Source organism: Capricornis sumatraensis, chromosome 20, assembly GCF_032405125.1.
Source record: "Capricornis sumatraensis isolate serow.1 chromosome 20, serow.2, whole genome shotgun sequence".
Taxonomy (NCBI): domain Eukaryota; kingdom Metazoa; phylum Chordata; class Mammalia; order Artiodactyla; family Bovidae; genus Capricornis; species Capricornis sumatraensis.
Window position 1 is genome coordinate 23,655,956 of NC_091088.1, and position 22,107 is coordinate 23,678,062.

The following is a 22,107-nucleotide window of genomic DNA, read 5'->3' on the forward strand; positions in this document are numbered from 1 at the left end:
AGAATTTAATGAAAGAACATTAAATACATATCCAAAAATTCAACAAATCCCACGTAGAATAAATATAAAGAGATTCACACTTAGACTCATCATAGCAAACTTTTGAAAGGCAAAAACAGAAAAATCAGCAAGAGAAAAATGGCATACGTAGGGGAGCAACCACCTGACTAACAGCTGACTTCCCATAGTAAACAACAGGAAGCAGAAGACGACAAGATGATGCATCAAAGTGCTGAGTAAACTGTTAACCAAGAAGTCTGCTGCTGCTAAGTCGCTTCAGTCGTGTCCGACTCTGTGCCACCCCATAGATGGCAGCCCACCAGGCTCCCCCGTCCCTGGGATTCTCCAGGCAAGAACACCGGAGTGGGTTGCCATTTCCTTCTCCAGTGCAGGAAAGTGAAAAGTGAAAGTGAAGTCGCTCAGTCGTGTCTGACTCTTTGCGACCCCATGGACTGCAGCCCACCAGGCACCTCCGTCCCTGGGATTCTCCAGGCAAGAACACTGGAGTGGGTTGCCGTTTCCTTCTCCAATGCAGGAAAGTGGAAAGTGAAAGTGAAGTCACTCAGTCGTGTCCGACTCTTTGCGACCCCATGGACTGCAGCCCACCAAGCTCCTCTGTCCATGGGATTTTCCAGGTGAGAGTACTGGAGTGGGGTGCCATCCAAGAAGTCTATCATCCAGCAAATCTTTTTTTCAGAAATGAAGAGAAAAATACAGATATCTCCACATACACGAAGACTAACAATTTTGCTAAAATTCTGCAAATATAAAGCAAATGAATCCAGATACAAAAGATTACATGTATATGATTTTGTATAGATAAAATTCCAACAGACAGAACAAATGTGAAATTAAAAGTCAGAGTAGTGTTTACCCTTGGAGGGAGGGCGTGACTAGCAGGGGACATAGAGGGGAAATTCTGGAGCACTAGTTATTTATGATTCTGGCACATTTCTGCATGTAGTTTAAATCAATAAAATTTACTAAAACAAAGAAGGACGCTTGGTCATGTCACTGCCTCCCCCCTGTCTGAATCCCTTTCCTTTTCCCTTTGCTTCCCTTTCCTTTCCAGACTCAGCAAAACAGTGGCCTCCAAGGAGCTGCCTGGTGTGGCCTCTGCCTGCCGCCCCAGCAGCATTCCTCACTACCTTGTAATCTAGTGTGGGAGGAAAGGGACAGGCCGAGCTGCCTCCCTCTTGAAAAAGCAGGAAACTCCATCTCGCACTTTCAGGGACCTTTGGACTATATGCCTAGTAGCCATGGGGATAACATACCTACAGCTGAACTGACCTCCCAGACTGATAAACACCAGATTTCATACCAAGATTTCCCAGTGCCAAAAAGAGTGTGATAATCCCCTGTGAAGTCAATCACCTTTGTAATCTTTATGGCACCCAGTGGTGTAGGCTACGACATATAACCAGCTGACCCTTCTGATTATGAATTGTGGCTGTAACCAGACTGTATCTCCCTTTAACACTTTCCAGGCTAGGTTTAAGGAATTGGGGGATGTGGGCTTGAGCAGTACACGAAAGGTATGTAAGGTTTTCACAAAAGTCAGCCGGGGTCCTTGGCTAAGAGGAGACTCTGCCTTGGGCCTGCTGGTGTAATAAACTGCACTCCACTATTGGCATTGTCCTTCTGAATGAATTTGTTTCCCAGAATGCATGGCTACAACACTAGCTACCTTGGCCTTCTGCTATTACACAAGTGTTCCCTGCTTCTATCCTGCCCCAGGGCCTTTGCACATGCTCGACCTCCTGGTCCAGAGACCCCCATTAAGACCAGTTTACCCTTTAACTTCAGCCACTCCCCAAGTGTGATCCACCCACTAACCCATCCGAGTCTAGTTCTTTTGTTTAGTTCTTAGAATTATGTTTCTTTCCTTCAGAGTACTCCTCTTCATTTGTCCTGATGGATTCACAGAGTAATTATTGAACTGCTGTCTTTCCCACTAGCCCATATGTTTTAGGAGTCCTGATGATGTTTTTATCTTGCCTTATATCCCCTGCACCATGCTGGCATATAGCAGGCATCTGATATCTAGTCAATGAATATAAAAGTAATTAAGCCTATACAAATCCTCATTCTAATTAGAGCACATTGTGGAAAGCCTACCAAACTAAAAAATTTAGATTTTTGTATAAGCTGCAGCGAGCCGCTGAAGGTTTCTGAGGAGATAGGTGGGTTGACCATTGTTTTAGGAAGATCTCTATGGAAATGGAGGTGGAGAGCCCATACTAGAGGCTGTGGCAGAATCCAGGAGATGGACAGTGGCTGAAGAGGTGAGGGAGGAAACAGAACAGGCTCTATCTTGAAAGCAGGACTCCATCTCGGGCCGGATTGTGGACTTTGAGCTATATGTCCAGTATTTATGGAAACAACATACCAACTGGAAAACCAGGCCCCCAGAAGAAGAGCCCCAGGGTTCTCCATCGCCTAAAAGAATACCCTAATTATCTGTGTAACCAAATAGAATCATACATTCTATTATGCTTACTGGGGTATGACCACAGGCCTATTGATAATTGTCCACTGTTAACTACCTAGGCTTAACGCATACAATCACGGGTGAACTTTGATTGTATCTTTCTTTTTCCTTTGTTCAGGCTAGTTTCAGGGGACCTTTTACACTTAGGGTATATAAGGTTTTCTCAAAAACTGGCCAGGGTCCTTGGCTAAGAGGAGACTCTACCTTGGGCCTGCCGGTGTAATAAACTGCACTCCACTATCTGCACTGACCTTCTGAGTGAGCTTGTTTCCCAGAACCCGTGGCTACAACAGAGGGGACAGGATCCACGTGGGGAAGCCTGCCCCACTCTGACCCCTGCCGAAAGCCTGACAATGACCTCACAATCAGCCTCTGGACCTCCTGCCCCTGGAGGCCAGGATCCCCGGCTCTGCCCCAACACTGCCCTTTATGCTTGCATATATGTTCATGTCTAGAGGGAAACACCGCACCATCTGAGTCATCCAGGACCAGCGACCAGAGGCAGAGGGCTCAACAAAGTGGAAGTGGGCCACCTTCCTGCCCACGGCAGGGCCAGGGCTCCACGATGACAGAAAAGTCAGAGGACCTGAAGAACTCCCTGCCCACAGAGAGGAAGCTCGTGTGGAGGACGGCCGAGGAGAGGCGGATGTCAGACCTGACTCGAGTGTTGGAGTGGCTGGAACGGAGGCAGGGGAAGAAGAAGCAAGCTCTCCAGGTATGTACTGTCCCAGAAACCCTACAAGGAAGGCTTCGCTCAAGGCGACTGAAGCCTGATGTAATGGGGCGAGGGCGGGTTTGCAGCACGGGGGTGAGCCAGTAGGAGAGCGCTGGAGGGCGTGGGGGAGATTGTCCACAGGGTCAGGCCATCCTTGTTTGCGAAGGAGCCCCATGTAGTTAAGCTCCCACCCTGCCACAGAGACTGGGAGGTGGGGATGCTGTCTTTCTTGATGTTCGCATTTCAAAGGATGGCTCTCTGCATGCTTGTGCGCAGTCATGTCTGACTCTGCGAACCTGGACTGCAACCCACCAGGCTCCTCTATCCATGGAAACTTCCAGGCAAGAACACCGGGGTGGGTTGCCATGCCCTCCTTCAGGGGATCTTCCTGACCCAGCATCTGGAGAAAAACATTCCTGGATCGTAAACCTGGGCAAGAGGCTGAAAGAGGATTTATATCTCAAAGGGGCAGAAAAGGAATTTACAAGTGTAAATTTTCTAAAGAAATTGTTCTAGGAAAGGGGAGGTCAAGGGTCTACCGTCAGGAACACTCCTGTCTAGTTTCACTGAGGTTTCACTTAATGAGAGACATTAAAGCTGTCTCTGTCCGCTTTTCAGAAGGGCTGAGGGACAATTGCTTCTAGGGTCTTGCTGCTGTGTCCTTCCCATTGTCCCCAGGCACTTCCAGCCTCGTGATAGCCCCAGGGTCAAAGGGCGTCTTCCACCTCCACTGTCCTCTCTGCAACTCCTGATAACACAAAAAACCTCAGACGCTCAGTTGAGTCCGACTCTTTGGGACCCCATCGACCATAAGCCCGCCAGGCTCCTCTGTTCATGGGATTCTCTAGGCAAGAATACTGGTGTGGGTTGCCATTCCCTCCTCCAGGGGATTTTCCTTATCCAGGGATCAAACCTGTGTCTCTTCCATCTCCTGCATTGGCAGGTAGGTTCCTTACCACTAGCGCCACCTGGGAACCTCTTCCTTTCTATCCTTCATCAGAACTTAGTTTATCCATTTGGGCTGCTACAATCACGTGCCATAAACCAGGTGGCTTAGAAACAACAGAAATTTCTTTCTTCCCAACTGAGAGGTTGGGAAGTCCCAGATCAAGGTGCCAGCAGATTTGATATCTGATGAAGGCTTGCTTTGTGGTTCATAGATGGCTGCTTCTTGCTATGTTCTTGTAAAGAGGAAGAGACAGGAGTGCTCTCCAGGGCCTCTTATCTAAAGTCCTAATCCCATTTATGAGGGTTCCACCCTCATAACCTCAATACCTCTCGAAGGCCCCACCTCCCCAACATTATCACATTAGGAATTAGGATTTCAATACGTGAATTTAGGGGGAGGGGGGCACACGAAACAGTCTGCAACACTAGTTTTCTCTCTTTCTCCAGGAACAACCAGTTTTGCCCCAGTTTCCCTCAGGAGTTCCCCTTTGGTCCCTTCATCTACAGAAGGTCAAGCCATACCCTTGGAAAGTGGTCTCTTCAGCAGAGGAGGCCACCTGATCTTGACTCCCCTGGCCCCCAGAGAAAAAATGGGTGAAAATGGCATTACTGACAACAGTGATATATTTCACTAAGCATTTGCTGCGTGCCAGGCCCTGTGCTTGGCATTGCAGTGAGTTGTCTGGTCAACTGCTCCTAGCAAGGCTACAAGGTAGACATTGATCTTACCCACCAGCTGAAGGATAAGGAAGCTGAAAGGAAGAGAGGAGCTCACGGAGCTAGTGAGGGTCTCAGCCAGACACGCCCAGTTCCCCAGCTCATGGGCTGTCAGGCCCCCCCCCCACACCTTTGCCACCACCTGTCCTTTCCTGCTTCTCCCAGCTCATCGGCCCCTGCCTTTCATGGGAGCTTCTGTTCTGGTTATGTGTTTATTTATCATTATAGTCATTTACTGAGGGTGGCTCCAATAATAAAGAATCTGCCCGTGATGTAGGAGACCCAGGTTCGATCCCTGGGTTGGAAAGATCCCCTGGAGAAGGGAATGGCAATCCACTCCAATATTCTTGCCTGGGGAATCCCATGGACAGAGGAGCCTGGCAGGCTACAGTCCATGGGGTCACAGAGTCAGACTCGACTGAGCAACTAACACACAGTCAGAGCAATTTGGAGGGCTAGTTTCATCAGATACATGGAAACACATCTGACGAACATATTTTACTCTAAGGAGTTAGTGATTTACCTACCCTACCAATTACCCCTCATTTTGGGGGGGAGGTGTTAGGGCTTGACTGCTGGGCTTCTCAGAACTCAGTTACAGGAATCTTACTCACTCCTTTGATGAATATACTTGATCCCATCTCTTCCTGCTAAGTTTACATTCTAATAATGTTTTCACAGCTGTAGCTTCTATGTGGCTTTTCTTGTAAATAATTTTGGACCCAGAAAGGGAACAAATTTACTTTCAAAATACAATTAAATCTTCAAGCATCATTACCCTTTCCAGAAGCATTTGGATTTTGAAAGAAGCTCCTGAGAGAGAGGGTGATGTTTCCATGGCAGGTCTCGGATGGCAGGTGGCAGGGGGCCCTTTAGTGAAGACAGCTGGAGGAGGGCTCTCTGTGCCCCTGTCTCCCTTCCCCTGGCAGTCCAGGCTTTTCCCCCACTTCAGCACTATAACCTCTGGGTTATAGTCTACCCAGAGGGCTGTGCCCCTTGTGAACATTTGTCATAAAAGAAGACCCCTGAGATTTAAGGTCTCGGGCACAGGGGCCACCAAGTCAGTTTCTGTGACAGTTTCCTGATTGGTCTGTGGTACCAAATCAGTTCCACTCAGCTTCCTTCAAAAGAGGGGACTGTAGCTACTCGGGCAGCTGTTGAAGAGAGGTTGAAGGTTGAGAGGGGAAGGAGGGAAGTGGGCCACTCTCAGCGTAACTAGACTTAGTTTCTCTCTGATCAACTGGGAGTATTAGCCCTGGCCCCAGCTTGCACCCCTTCCCCCATTAAGCCCCACAAAATCTTGAAGGTAGCTAGCACCCACTTCTTAGACGGTCTTTGGACAGTTTCCTTCCACACACCCAGACTGGCTTATCAAAACCCTCCTTCCATTCAGAGTGCTGCTAACAATCAGGGAGCGCTAAGCACTTCCCCACAGTAATTCATTATTTCCCACCATAACCCTATGAAGTAGCTTCTGCTACCATCCCCATCCTCAGATAAGGGAACTAAACTGCCCGGAGAGCCGTCCCTTGCTCAAAGTCACTCGGCCAGACAGCCATAGAGCAGGATTGCAAGCCAGGCCATCAGCCCTGGAGACCAGTCTTGGCCATCTCTGCACAACCCTCAGAACCCGCAGCATACCCCAAGAGGAGATCCAGTCAGTTCAGTTTCCCTGCTATGCTCCAGCACCCCAAGTCTACCCATTAAGGATGGGCCTGGATGCACCTTTGTGGGCCCCTCCCCTCCTGGGCAGTGATGAGACTTACTAATGAAACTGACTCTTTTACTGGCTTCTCCCGGCAGCTGGGAGAGCCAAGCATACATGCCTCGAATGGACTTGTTGCACTTACCTGGCCTTCCATTCCCACCAGGCAGACTGGAGCATCCGGGGAAAGAGAAAGCCAGGAGGAGTTGCGATGACAGCTCGGGGAGGACAAGATGGGATGGGGGTGGGGGGAAGAGAGGAGGGAGCACCCTGGCTGGGCTCGATGACTGGAGGTCACGTAAGGAAGTGGCAGCTAGCAAGGCCGTTTGAGGGCTGGAAGGAATTCCTCCCAGACTGGAGAGTGGGGCCCTCCTGTGGAGGGTGACAGGGAGCTAGTGATGGACCCTGAAGTGGAGAGGAACAGCCACGCCTGGCGCTGGAATTGGGATGAGGTCACCAGGTGTGTCTGGAGGCAGAGGGGCCACAAGGGGAACAGTAGGACAAGAGTAGGTGCTCAGCCTGGGTGGTCCTTCCCCTCCGTGGTGTGCAGGACTGGTCTGTGCCCACTGAGGTGGCCACAGGGCTTTTCTCCCTGTTGTTTCAGAAGAACAAACCCAAGGTGGTGATAGGCTTGGCAGAACCTGCGAAGGAAGGAAAGAAAACCAAAAGTGCCCTAAAACATCAGGGAGCCCGCCGCAAGAGCCAAGGGAACCAACAGGTGGCGTTCTCTGAGCAGGTGACATCACCCCGCCTACCCCAGCCCCTTCACAGGAAGGAGGGGGTGCCCACTCTGCTCTTGCACGGAATTGGCTACTTTTTCTTTTACATGTGGGGCTCTAAAATTCATCCCTGCCACACAGTAGCACCCACACAGGTCACCCACCCCCTCCAGCCAGCCAGCTCCCACCCAACACACTGCGCAATCCCAGTGGGAAGACCTGCACCCCTGCGGTAGGGCTTGTTCTTCCTGAGTACCACCTCCCTCCCCTAAACCACTCAGGAATGCCACTGGGCAGAGGGGACAACCAGCGACGGCTGTGGTCTCCAGGGTCCCTCACAAGCTCTGGGGACAGAAGAAAGAAGTTGGTGAGCAGACACCAGTGTGCGTTCCTGTCCCAGGAACCCAGCACCTAGAGTCAGCCTCTCCTTGGGTCCCCCTCATCTGCCCTTCAGCCAACCCTTGAACTCACTCGCTGGGGGATGAAGGAAGCAGAGCCAGAACCCATTCTCTAGCCTATAACATCTCTCCAGATCTCCTCCCAGGCCTCAGGGCAAAACTCCTCCAGGGAGGACGAAACCTCTGCCCTGTACCGAAGGCTCTACAGAGTGGAAGCAAAGGGAAAACGCCTCAGCAGCCTGACCCCGAGCACCAACCCCAAGGACACACCCAGGAAATCTGGTAAGGGAAGAACCTCGGTGGGGGGATGCCAGAATTGTCCTCGCCATTGCCCTCCTATCAGAGGGGCCCAGAGATGGCACCATCTTTAAGGCAGCACCATCTCTGTCAACCCCACCTCTGTGGATGCAGGAACCCCCATGTCTAGGGATCATAGCATCAGGGGATGTGACCTGGACAGGAGACAAGTGGGTGTCAAGCCTCAGCTGGCACCCGGGAGGAGGGGGCATTTCTTCTCAGGAAGTTAGTATCATGTCCCCAGGGTTCCTGAAGTCATTTTTGTGACATCATCCTCATGCCCAAATGATCAAACTAGTTTAGATACTGTGACAGTGTCAAGGCGCTACAGAAGGTACCACAGCTGCTGGCCTGAAAGCTGCCAGCTGATGCTAGTACCCAAGAAAAAGAAGTGGGCTTGGGCTATGCCAGATACTTATTGCCAAGACTGACTGTGTTTGAGTCCCAGCCCCACTGATGGGTAACAAACTCAGAGTTGTATAATCCCAAGCAAGCCACTCCATCCGTGGGGGTCTAGTTTTCACATCCGCAAAATGCAACAATTACACAACCAGCCTCACAGTATACTGTAGTATTTTAGCAAGTCAAGGCACAGACCACACTCCGCCAGATGCAGAGTCGGTGCTCAATAGATGTTAGCAAAGGGCTGCGTGCGCGCTCGGTTGCTCAGTCATGGCCGACTCTGTGACTCCGTGGACTATAGCCCTCCAGGCTCCTCGGTCCATGGGATTCTCCAGTCAAGAATACTGGAGTGGGTTGCTATTTCCTACTCCAAGGAATCTTCCCAATCCAGGGATCAAACCGCCATCTCCTGCACCTCCTTCATTGCAGGCAAATTCTTTACCACTGAGCCACCTGGGAAGCATATGGAACTTCTCTGTAAACATTTTGCTAACATTCTCAGGTGGGCTGTGTTGGAATAACAAATTCATTTATTGTACCTGGCCTCTTGGGATGGAGGTGTATGATTAAAAAAAAAAATTCTGGAGGGGATTTCCAATTAGCTCAAAGGAAGAGGGGCAAGAGCCTTGGAGTAGGGGTTGCCAGTTCTCCTGTGTTGTCCCACACTCTGCTCAACAAAAAGTTCATTTCTTTTTCATTTAATGTACCAAAGCCACTGTAACAAAACTGCGGTTACTTGCCAGTTAGAATTAAATATGATTGGCTCTAAATGCAACATGAGATCCAGGACTGAATCCTAGGCTAGTTATTCAGTAAAAAAAATTGGTGAAATCCAGGAAAAAAAACTCTGTAACATGCCCATGTTAATCTCTCATTCCTGGCTTATGTAAGATGTTAACATTATGGGGAGGACGTATAGGAGCTGTCTGTAAGAGTTGTCTTTGCAATTCTTCTCTTCTATAAATCTAAAAGTATTCCAAAATAAAAAGTTTATTTATTTTTTTTAATTTTTATTTTTACTTTATTTTACTTTACAATACTGTATTGGTTTTGCCATACCTTGACATGAATCCACCATGGGTGTACATGAGCTCCCAAACATGAACCCCCCTCCCGCCTCCCACCCCACATCATCCCTCCGGATCATCCCCGTGCACCAGCCCCAAGCATCCTGCATCCTGCATCCTGCATCGAACATAGACTGGCGATTCGTTTCTTACATGATAGTATACATGTTTCAATGCCATTCTCCCAAATCATCCCACCCTCTCCCTCTCCCTCAGAGTCCAAAAGTCCACTCTACACATCTGTGTCTCTTTTGCTGTCTTACATACAGGGTCATCATTACCATCTTTCTAAATTCCATATATATGTGTTAGTATACTGTATTGGTGTTTTTCTTTCTGGCTTACTTCACTCTGTATAATCGGCTCCAGTTTCATCCATCTCATTAGAACTGATTCAAATGTATTCTTTTTAATGGCTGAGTAATACTCCATTGTGTATATGTACCACAGCTTTCTTATCCATTCATCTGCTGATGGACATCTAGGTTGCTTCCATGTCCTGGCTATTATAAACAGTGGAAGGAGTTCAACTTATGCCCTATGGGAAGCCCCACCCCTTCCCCAAGGTTCCTGTCGTTCTCCATGTCCTGGTCCTGCTGGGAGGCTGAGCATCTGTGGATCTCACTTCCAGGACTATTTCCTTCTCCCTGCTCTCTGCCAACCCAGACAGGGAACACATCCCTTCTCCCCAGACCTCTCACATGAAGCCATTGCGTGTCAGCAAACTTTACTGAAGGTTTGTGGCAACGAAGGTAAATAATTACATCACAGACTTACACAGCAAACATATTAGAAGTCTGTTATGATGTTCTTCAAAGTCCTTTGTCCCCTGCCATCAGATTTCCCAGACGGCTCCATTTCCTGCAGGGCTGGTTTCCAGATGTTTTGCTCAACTCCAGGACTAGGACTAGGGTCAGACAAGCTAGGCACCCAGGACACAAAATTTAAGAAGGTGGTCTCTCTCAGCCGCCCACCTTGCCCTTTCATGAGCCTGAGAGCACACACCTCCTTGAGTTTCGCCCCCTGAGTGCCTGGTTCGTCTCACTCTAGTCCTGCTTCTGCCCAGCTCTCCGTCTTCCCTTATTTCCTCTCCCTTCTCTATCCTCCGCCTTCCCCGACCCACACATTCCCATTGCCTTCTTACCTCAAGGGATCACTTTGTGCCACTGTCTCATTCCACACTCAATGTAGTCTGTGAAAAACCGAATTTTTTTCAATGTAGTCTGAAAAAAAAGATATTTTCCTAAACAAAGGCAGTTCCTTCCCTAAGAGAAACTCTCACACAAGCCGCTTAGTTTTTTCCGTCTCGCTGCACAAGGGCGCCAGCAGGGCAGGCTGGCTCGCCAGCCCTTTGATACTCTGCACTGCCTCCTGCGTCGATCTGCCCAGCTCCGTCCCCCACAAAGCCGCCCTGTTGGAGAGCAGGCGGCCCTCTCCAAATGTAATACAACCAATGGCCACTGGGGGTCAGCCGGAGCTCACGCAGACAAGTGGGCGGTTGTTCATAGGCATCCACCTGGGCATCCACGCGTGGCACCAGGACTGAGTCAGGGCTGAGTCTGGACACAGAAAGAGGAACGTACTGTGAAAGCTGTCAGGAGGCCTGAAACGAGTGAGCAGGATCTGGATTGGGAGTCAAGATCGAGACAAAGCAGCCTCTAGGAAGGGTGTAGAAGCAGTTAAGGGCTATGGCAAAAGTCTAAGAAGGATAAGTGTGGATCAAGAAAAAGCATTCTTTTTAAAAAAAATTTTTAAAAACTTTTTACTTTATATTGGAGTATAGCGGATTAACAATGTTGTGATAGTTTCAGGTGGACAGCAAATACATCTATGGGGATACAGGATACGTGTACAGGGGCTCAGCCATACAAATACACGTATCCATTCTTTCCCAAACTCCCCTCCCACCCCGGCTACCACATAACACTGAGCAGAGCTCCTTGTGTTGTACAGTAGGTCCTTGTTAGACTTCCATTTAAAAAATAGCAGTGTGTACCTATTGATCCCAAACAAGGAGAAATATTCTAGCCAGAACATCTCTTACTAACCTCCCTCAACCCCACTCAGCGCCCAAATAACTGGCGTCATTTTCAAGAACCAGCTGTTTTAGGGGTCTTGGCCACCAATTCTGTGTGGTTTCCTCTCCTGCACATCCTGTTATCAACTTAGAGAAGCCTGTGTGGATTTCTGCAGCTCTCCATTCTACTCTGCCCTGTAGACTCTAGCTGAATTGTCTATTCTGTCTCCTCAACTCAGGGAAAACTGTCTAGGTTTTCTCTACCCATGCTGCAACCCTAAAGCATCTTCCAGCCATCAGCTGGGGTTCTCGTGGGACTCACCCCTTCTGTTTCATTTTCTAAAGGATCACTGCCCTGTATGGCCAACGTCTGAAAAATGCCATTTCACCTATCAGGCCCCAGTGTTTAACTGCTTGAGATGGACAGGTAAATCTAGCTCCTGTTGCCACACCTTGGCTGAAAGCAGAGATCTCATATTGGCCTTTCCAAAACACAGCCCTAATTGAGTGCAGTCACAAGACATGGAAAACGTTTATGAAGTTGGATCTGAATTCTTAAAAGGTGACTGTGGCTAAGGGCCACTAAAAGATGCTGGGAAAGCATTGGGAACACACTTGCAAAGTAAATCTTGACAAAGTCTGAGTATCTAGGCTAAGAAAATGGAATTCATTTGGCTTTCTCTTCTTGCCCACCTATGCTCAGGGCATTCTGTCAATGCCAGGCAAGGGTGTATTCCTAATGCAGAGGGTTGGGGTGCAGTTAACCCCTTCTGTCTCTAGGTGATTATAGAGTCAACCCCTAGAGTCCCAAACACAGCTCACCAGAAATCTAACGTATTCATTCAGCAATGAACTCAGAAATATGGGACATTTTGTCCAAGAGGGTAGCCAGGACAGGCTCCCAGAAAAAGGCATTGATAACCTGGGTTCACGTTTTCCTGGCATCTTGGTCACATGACTTAATCTCTCTGATCTTCCACTTTCTTATTTGATCAATGGGCATGATATGGTTATGAGACTGCAGTGCCCCCTCCCTAGAAAGCCTTTAGAAAACTGCTTGAAACATGAGTTACTCAATAAGTGTTAGCCAATGTGTATAATTCTCATTACCATTCATTTTAGTACTCATCTTCCCTGCATGAGACCTACTTTGATCCAGAAAAGGCTCAGATGTCTCAAGAAAGTCCATGGCCCTTTCTCCAAGGGATTTCCATTTGTGTCAATGAAGATGTGTACCTCATGATTCTCCTGGAACATGGTATCAATTTCCACCATGCACAAACGGACTGCTGATGCCACCTGACCCCACCACTCTCTCAGGGGCCAGCTGTCAGCTTAGAGAGCTGTACTGGACACAAAGATCCCAGTTCAGCCATGGACTCATTGTGAGGCCTTGGGCAAGTCAGAGCCTCTCTCTAGGCTGTTGTCCCTCCATTTATGTTATAGAATGTCTAGACTTTCCTAGATGTATTCTGGTAAATTTTCTGCATTTTATTCATGAATTCTTGCAAGTTTATAGGAAAAACAACTTGCTTACAAAAAAAAAAGTCAAATTAGCATCAATCTAGAAATGATACTTATAGACTACTGATTATTACAGTCTCACAATCTTATTCTTAGTCCATACATAAGTTATTGTTAGGGTGAATGAAAGATATTTGCAAAGTCAGAAATATTTAGGGAGTTTCTCAGCCATTTATTCATTTATCTAAAGAAAATGCTCTAGAAGAGAGCAGAGGCATCAAATTAGGAAATAGTTTAAAAATAAAAATCTTGATATGCACTTAAAATCATATTTTTTAGAAAGAATGAAAAAGGATAGGCAAAGAGATATGCAAACAGATGAAGTGGATTTAATGCTAAAAGAAACAACAGGCTGAAAGAGAGAGATTTTAAAATGTTAGAGAGAGTAAACCATAAACCTACACACACCAAAAATAGAGTTAAATAAACATTTAGATATGCAAAGTAAGTCTGACAAAAATAGTTACAGTAGGAGATTGCAATATACCTCTTTCAAGACAGATCAAATAGCTAATTTTAGGAAGTGCCTAGAAGAATTTAACAATGCCATTAACAAACCACAACTTTATATTTGAATAGAGAATACACATTTTTATGTGGCCAAAGCATATTCACCAAAAGGAAACTTTAACATTCAAGATAGTAAAGATTTTAGGGCCAGTTAGTCAATAATTAGAAATAAAATTTAAAAAGATAATCTCAACAAACATTAAGAACCACACTTCCAAAATACCATGATTTAAAGACAAAAACTAATGGAAATAAGACTGTTTCATACCAAAATCTATGGGATGAAGGCAAAATCTATGCCTAGGAGAAATTTTACAGCAAAAGCTGAAAGCAATGGTTTTTATCTTATATAAAACAAATAAAAAAGTAATACCTTTATTAATTCAATGACATAGAAGAAATAATTAATATGAAAAAGAGAATTCATCCATTCAATACCAACTAAGATGAATGAAATACAAAGTTAAAGGTAGCTAAAAAGATAAACCAAAGCTAGCTTTTTAAAAAAACATGTGACAAATAGTGTGTATATCATAAGCCTTGTCAAAAGAAGAGTCAAAAATATACAAGATTTTATATGAGAAAAGGTGCATAAGCAAAGGTAAGAAATACATTAAGTGAATTATAATAGAGTGTTGGGGAAGACTTGAGAGTCCCTTGGACATCAAGGAGATCCAACCAGTCCATCCTAAAGGAAATCGGTCCTGAATATTCATTGGAACGGCTGATGCTGAAGCTGAAACTACAGTACTTTGACCACCTGATGCAAAACTGACTCATCTGAAAAGACCCTGATGCTGGGAAAGATTGAAGGCTGGAGAAGGGGTCGACAGAGGATGAGCTGGCTGGATGGCATAACCAGTGCAATGGACATGAGTTTGCGTGAACTCCAGGAGTTGGTGATGGACAGGGAGGCCTGGCGTGCTGCAGTCCATGGGGTCGCAAAGAGCTGGACATGAGTGAGTGGCTGAACTGAACTGAACTGAACTAAAACCCAACATAAATGAATAACTTCTTCTTATACTATAAACTATTAAATGGACATAATAAAGAGTGGAAAAGTTGACCAGGGCAATTCCTGAGGTAAAAATTGGAAGATAGTAGACACCTTCCCACTAAAAAGTCACAAGGACAAATGGTTTCACACCAAGTTCTACCTAACATTAAAAATCAAATAATCCCAATGTTACTTCAGCTATTTCAGGCTACATAGATATAGACATTTCTATTTTCTAATTTTCCTTGTTATGATCTTTAGATTAAGGTCTGTAATTTAAAAGTACACGTTTCATTTTCAAATGCATAGTTTTTAAAGTATTTCTAATATTAATTTATCATTTTGATATTAATTTCTCACTTATATTCTTTCTTCTCTGCAATCACCCTCTGTGTTTTTTCAGTCTTTTAACTTTATTGAGGCTTCCAATGGCTAAGGTAAATGTCACATTGCACTTGAAAATATGTGGGTTATTTTTGAATATCTTTTGATATTGATGTCTAACATAATTCCACAGTGATAAGAGAACAGATTCTGTATGATTCAGAATCAGTCATTCAGATCATGAAATTTTTGCCCCTTGTTTTATGTCCCTGGATATGTTCCAGTTTATAGCCTCCTGATTTATAGTCTTTGGGAACTTGAATAGAATTTGTAACCTGTTGTTGTGTGAAAACTGTATAAATCTTAATTGTGTTGAATTGGTTCATAGCGCTTTTCAGGTCTACTATATCCATCTACTTTTTTGTCTGTTCACTCTATTAATTTTTGAGAGCTTGATAGTGAAACTTCAACTAAAAGTCTTAATTTATCTACTTAAAAAGAGAATTGTAATATATAGTGGAACCATATGTAACTTTGTTCTGTATTTTCCAAGTCTCCTATAAATGTGTTACTGTACTTTCATAACTTAAAAATTAAAAAATAAGAAAATATAGGTATTTCTGCATTAATTTGACAAGCCACCATGCTGATGATGCAGGGAACCCAAAGCTGGTGCTCTGTGACAGTGTCGAGGGGTGGGATGAGGAGGGAGGTGGGAGGGAAGTATGGGTGGGGGAAAGCATATGTACACCTGTGGCTGTTTCATGGTGCTGTATGGTGGAAACCATCACAATATTGTAGAGTAATTATCCTCTAATTAAACATTAAATTAAAAAATATATATATATTAGGCAAAAAGCAGGCCGACCTCACATAATATGGATGCAAAGTTATTTTTTAAATGTTAGCAAATAGACTTAATGTTTGAAAATATGGCAAATATATCCATCTATGAAATGAATAATAAGCCATGACCAAGTAGGATTTATTATAGCAGCTTGCACATGGTTAGGATATCAAGGTATCTAATAACATGATTTATCAGTAAATTAAAGGAAAGCTATATGATCGTATCAGTAGATGATAGAAAGGCAATAAACAGACAACAAATTATCGCTAATAAAACCTTATGTAGACTAGGAGTAAAACTCCTGAATATTACAAAGCATTCTAAAAATTCTGGCATACATCCTTCTAAATGATGGAATGTTCAATCTCTTTATTAAAATCAGAAACGAAATGAAGCATGACTCCCTTCATCATTATTGACACTGTTTTGGAGAGTGTCAAATGCAGCGTGTCAAGAAGAGTACATAATTTTTATAAATATTAAGCAGAATATGTTTTCACTTTTCTCCTGATATGACCGTCTTTCTGCAAAACTCAAGAAATTCTAGGCCCGAAATGATACTGTATGGTGTGGTTGTTTGTGTACTAGAAAAAACAAAATTTTAACAGTAACCTTTTCTCTATACCAGTCTCACCAGTTAGAAATGGGAAGGAAATACTCTACTCGTTCAAGCAAAAGTCTGTAAAATACAGAAGAGCATATTTAACAAGCAAATAATTAAGGCTGCCAAGCTCTAGTCCCACCAGTACTTCACTCAGTACAAACTCCATATCTGGGTGACATCAGACCCTCACCATTTCATTTAATATATGTGCGCCTTTGTGCACACTGTTCCTCCTGCCTGCAATACTTTTCTTCCTTTTTATCATGTGATAAACTGTTTGTCCTTTAAAATCCCAGTTCAAAGTTGATCTGCTCTGACACCTTCTAAACCCCCTTTAGGCTAAAGTTCACTTTAGGTGAATTTTCTCTAGGGAAGGAGAGAAGATTGAGAGAAGGAAATGAATGAAAGGCGAAAAAGGGTGAGAGTTGAGAAGAATGAGAGACAAGGAGAAAGTGAGGAGGATAAGATGAATAGGGATTAAACAAATGCTGAATGAGAACTAACCAAGGTCTTGGAGAGACGTTAGATCCCGTAAGGTTTGAAGCCCATGCAGCCTTCCAGGTCCCATCCCCTTCCTGTCCACCTTACCAGCAGCCAGACCAGGACCTAACTCTCCCTGGTGACATCTGTCTAATTTCAGACTTAGACATCAAAGATGCGGTCGCTCAAGAGTCCACTCAGCGCCCAGTGCCATACCGTCGACAAAGCGTCGTGGAACCCGTATTACAGGACACTGCCTTTGCCCAGCGGAAGTTAACCGTCTTGAGAGAGTGGGGGGGCAGGATGCCTGATGCCTCTTATGAGCGTAAGCTGAAAAGCCTCATGGACAAGGGCACGGAGCCCAAGATGGAGATGATGAAGATGTTGAAGCCAGAAGAGGTGCTGAGCTGCCGGTAAGCAGCCCTGCGCGGGTGGGGCTGGGTGTGTCCTGTGAGACCAGGCTCTTCTCACGACGGTCTGTGGTTCAGACACCTGGGCTGAGCCCCGAGCAAGGGAGGGTGGCTGCAGCATGTGCGGGCTCTGCTTTGAGTCCCAAAGAGCTGAAGCCGTTAGGTCCACTAACGAACACGACATTTAGGTGCTGGCGTTTTGATGCCCTGCCTTAGGACACGTACACAACTTTCACCAAATTTCTGTTTGACAGAAGAAACCATGACTGTTATTCACAAAGGAAAGAATGAGTTGTTTGTGGCCTTGTTTTCTTCTTTTTTTTTATATGTATATATATATATATATATTTTTTTTTTTTTTTTACTTTACAATACTGTATTGGTTTTGCCATACCTTGACATGAATCCACCACAGGTGTACATGAGTTCCCAACCCTGAACCCCCCTCCCACCTCCCTCCCCATATCATCTCTGTGGGTCATCCCAGTGCACCAGCCCCAAGCATCCTGAATCCTGTATCAAACGTAGACTAGCGATTCGTTTCTTACATGATAGTATACCTGTTTCAATGCCATTCTCCCACAGAGTCCAAAAGTCCGTTCTATACATCTGTGTCTCTTTTGCTGTCTCACATACAGGGTTATCATTACCATCGTTCTAAATTCCATATATATGTGTTAGTATACTGTATTGGTGTTTTTCTTTCTGGCTTACTTCACTCTGTATAATTGGCTCCAGTTTCATCCACCTCATTAGAACTGATTCAAATGTATTCTTTATAATGGCTGAGTAATACTCCATTGTGTATATGTACCCCAGCTTTCTTATCCATTCATCTGCTGATGGACATCTAGGTTGCTTCCATGTCCTGGCTATTATAAACAGTGCTGCGATGAACATTGGGGTACACGTGTCTCTTTCAATTCTGGTTTCCTCAGTGTGTATGCCCAGCAGTGGGATTGCTGGGTCATAAGGCAGTTCTATTTCCAGTTTTTTAAGGAATCTCCACACTGTTCTCCATAGTGGCTGTACTAGTTTGCATTCCCACCAGCAGTGTAAGAGGGTTCCCTTTTCTCCCCACCCTCTCCAGCATTTATTGCTTGTAGACTTTTGAATCGCAGCCATTCTGACTGGTGTGAAATGGTACCTCATTGTGGTCTTGATTTGCATTTCTCTGATAATGAGTGATATTGAGCATCTTTTCATGTGTTTGTTAGCCATCCGGATGTCTTCTTTGGAGAAATGTCTATTTAGTTCTTTGGCCTATTTTTTGATTGGGTCATTTATTTTTCTGGAATTGAGCTACAGGAGTTGCTTGTATATTTTTGAGATTAGTTGTTTGTCAGTTGCTTCATTTGCTATTATTTTCTCCCATTCCGAATGCTGTCTTTTCACCTTGCTTATAGTTTTCTTTGTGTGCAGAAGCTTTTAATTTTAATTAGATCCCATTTGTTTATTTTTGCTTTTATTTCCAATATTCTGGGAGGTGGGTCATAGAGGATCCTGCTGTGATTTATGTAGGAGAGTGTTTTGCCTATGTTCTCCTCTAGGAGTTTTATAGTTTCTAGTCTTACATTTAGATCTTTAATCCATTTTGAGTTTATTTTTGTGAATGGTGTTAGAAAGTGTTCTAGTTTCATTCTTTTACAAGGGGTTGACCAGTTTTCCCAGCACCACTTGTTAAAGAGAGTATCTTTAATCCATTGTATATTCTTGCCTCCTTTGTCAAAGATAAGGTGTCCATAGGTGTGTGGATTTATCTCTGGGCTTTCTATTTTGTTCCATTGATCTATATTTCTGTCTTTGTGCCAGTACCATACTGTCTTGATGACTGTGGCTTTGTAGTAGAGCCTGAAGTCAGGCAGGTTGATTCCTCCAGTTCCAGTCTTCTTTCTCAAGATTGCTTTGGCTATTCGAGGTTTTCTGTATTTCCATACAAATTATGAAATTATTTGTTCTAGCTCTGTGAAAAATACAGCTGGTAGCTTGATAGGGATTGCATTGAATCTGTAGATTGTGTGGCCTTGTTTTAACAGGAAACTCCCCTAAGTTCCTTTACACTGTGGTGTTGAATCGCTGGGACAGTAGCCACCATTCCCAGGGGCTACCTGGTGTATGTTTGGGGTTTCAGACTCTAAAGTGACCATAAACAAAGTCTGAAACCATTTGGCATGTATGCTCTTACCAAGGGGTCTCCCTTCTTGCTGTTCTCTGTCCTAGTTACGAGACCTACTGGTTTTCAGTAACACCAAACATCAGGGCTTCTGCCCCCAATCTGAGCATCCCTCCCCAGCCTGATGTTACTCTTTACTGTAAAGATGTATCTGACACAGTTCAGAAACTTCAGTAGAGGAGGATACAGGACAACAGAATAAGGTAGTCGTCTTTGTAGAGTTCACAGCAGCAAACTCACCTGCACGTTTCAGACACCTGGCATCCACAGGCCCCATCACACAGTCCTGCTCTGCTGGCTGACGGGTTGGGGGGGGTGGATGGGTGGAATGGCTAACTGGCTGAAAGATGGGCAGCCAGCCTTGTTGACTAGAGGGGGTTTCTGGCTCCTGCCACTTCCACAGCTGAATGAGTTGGCCATGGCTTTCAGACTGATAGCGTGGTTTTAATTGACTCTGGCCAAAGACAGTCTTCCTGGGTTCCATGGTGGGGAGAAAAGAGACTTGGACAGCGTAGGGGGAGAGAATATTTGGAGATGGCAAAAAACAAGCCATTAGAAAAACATCCAAACAAAGGATGAAACTGTCCTTTGTTATCTTAGTGAGGGCGCACGGGTAGATGTGTGTGAAACCCTCCCCCCAGGGGCTGGGCTGGTCAGGGAGGGATGGGGTGGACTGTGGCTGGAGCCATCAGGGAAAGGCAGGACTGGCGGGAGCTGACTGTGAGAACAAGGAAGCTCTGGGCAGATCTTGAAAAAGAAGGGAAGTTCATTGGTGGCCTCCTGATTAGGATTCCAGGCTTTCACTGCTGAGGGCCTGGGCTCAATCCCTAGTCAGGAAACTAAGATCCTGTGGGCTGTGGGTACAGTCAAAAAGAAAAAAGAGGAAAGAGAAGGGAGACCATTTCCCATGGATAGAAACCCCAGTTTCTACAATATACAACTCCTTCCCCACCATGTGTAGCAAAGTAAGCAACCAGAAGGTGGCCTGAAAGCAGCCTGAGTCGGGGGCCTCCCTCCTTATACTAAAGCTGAGAGCAAGGCCAAGGTTGATGGTGGGATAAGGGGCATGACGGCAGAGACACTCTCTAAACTGCATGGCAGAGATGGCATCAGTCCTGTTCTTCAGTTACAAGTCAGAACGGTGGGGCTTTAGCTAATATTTTTAAATGATGTTTTAATTTTAATTGTTTGAATACTATTAAAAAATACTCACCTCTATTTCTACAACTTTCTCAGCCTTTATTTCCACTGTCCTGTATTTCCCCCAGCCCTTGGCCTCACTCAGATTGTACACACAAGGCAGTGATGAGAGAAAACACCTAACAATTTGCATTCAAGTTTTTCCTCCCCACTTGGCATAACGTCACAGCCATATTGCACCTTCTTCTCGCAAATGAAATTTTAACATTAAGAAGATTTCTTGAATTGAATATTCCATTGTTTGCTTGACCATTCCTCTACTGATGGAATTTACTATTTTCTTATTGTCAATAACCCCCCAAATAAATACTTTTATTGATATAGATTTTCTTCCAGTGACTTCTCTTCTTGGGATAAGTTGAGGACCAGAGTGGAATTACTGAATCAAAAATAATGAAATTTTTTGGGTGGAGAGGCAACTTGTTTGGCCTAAATGTTGCCCAATTTATTTCCAAAAGAGTTATGCTATTTTTCTAGATTCCATATATATGTGTTAATATACGATATTTGTTTTTCTCTTCTAGAAAAAATGTTACTTATGAACCTATTTGCAGGCCAGGAATAGAGACACAGTGAGCTTGTGGACACAGTGAGGGAAGGAGAGGTTGGGACAGTTTGAGAGAGTAGCATTTACACATATACACGATCACATGTAAACTAGATAGCTAGTGGGAAGCTGCTCTAGAACACAGGGAGCTCAGTTCAGCACTCTGTGATGACCTAGGTGGGTGGGATGGGGTGGCTGGGCGGGAGGGAGGCTCAAGAGGGAGTAGGTATGGATATATTTATGGCTGATCCATGTTGTACAGCAGAAACCAACACAACATTGTAAAGCAATTATTCTTCGATTAAAAACAAATTTTAAAGAGTTATGCCAGTAAAAACTCCCACCAAGTCTTTTATGAGACCTCTGTCAGCTCCAGAAATGTCTGGAGAGCTAGTGCTTTCAGAGGTCCCCACACTGACACTGCTTAAATCTAAGCTCTTCTCAATAAAGTTTGGAGCTGCGGTGACTCCACCCTCAACTGACCTCTTTGGCCTTGTCTTTGCACAGATACCTGAGGTTATCCAAGAACAACATTCGAACCTTGCTCAAGCTGTGCAAGGATGCGGGAATGAACGTGGACATCCACCCCCACATGATCGAAGGAGAGATAGACGCTAAAAAGGTGTTCAACCAAAACATCAGTGTAGCCCTCTGAAGAGCCCCTCTCCCTGGCCGCCTCGAGCTCCCCCTGCTGTTGGGTCCTCAACCGCCAGATGCCACCCTCTGGTACACCGCACCTGGCACTTCAGACCTGGGGCACCCCCTTTAGACAGTAGCAATTAGGAAACAAGGATAGACTGCTTGGATCATTGTGTTGATGTGATATTTTGTCCTTGTCATCCAAGTCAGAACCAACGCAGGAGAAACTATGGGTTTTCTCCCCACCTCCCAAAGAACACTCCCTAGAAAAGAAATCTTAGAAGTGAGAAATGGGAGTCCAAAGTCTCCAGTCTCTGTACAGAAAAAGTCTTAATGACCCAGATAAAATGATGGTGTGAGCACTCACGTAGAG

The 22,107-nt window shown here is 45.1% G+C and overlaps 1 protein-coding gene across 1 annotated transcript; it reads left to right on the top strand.

Moving 5' to 3' along the window:
• The first annotated feature begins 3,056 nt into the window (after positions 1 to 3,056).
• Positions 3,057 to 21,750, top strand: C20H16orf78 (chromosome 20 C16orf78 homolog). Its single transcript, XM_068991683.1, has 5 exons — positions 3,057 to 3,206; positions 7,181 to 7,294; positions 7,840 to 7,975; positions 16,926 to 17,178; positions 21,603 to 21,750. The coding sequence occupies exons 1-5, from the start codon at positions 3,057 to 3,059 to the stop codon at positions 21,748 to 21,750; spliced, it is 801 nt and encodes a 266-aa protein (XP_068847784.1).
• The last annotated feature ends 357 nt before the right edge of the window (positions 21,751 to 22,107 follow it).

Bases quoted from the DNA above. Each gene is read 5' to 3' on its own strand.
- C20H16orf78 (XM_068991683.1), top strand. From the start codon at position 3,057: ATGACAGAAAAGTCAGAGGACCTGAAGAACTCCCTGCCCACAGAGAGG. The intron at 3,207-7,180 runs GTATGTACTGTC...CTGTTGTTTCAG, and splicing joins AGAAGAAGCAAGCTCTCCAG to AAGAACAAACCCAAGGTGGT. The intron at 7,295-7,839 runs GTGGCGTTCTCT...ATCTCCTCCCAG, and splicing joins AGAGCCAAGGGAACCAACAG to GCCTCAGGGCAAAACTCCTC.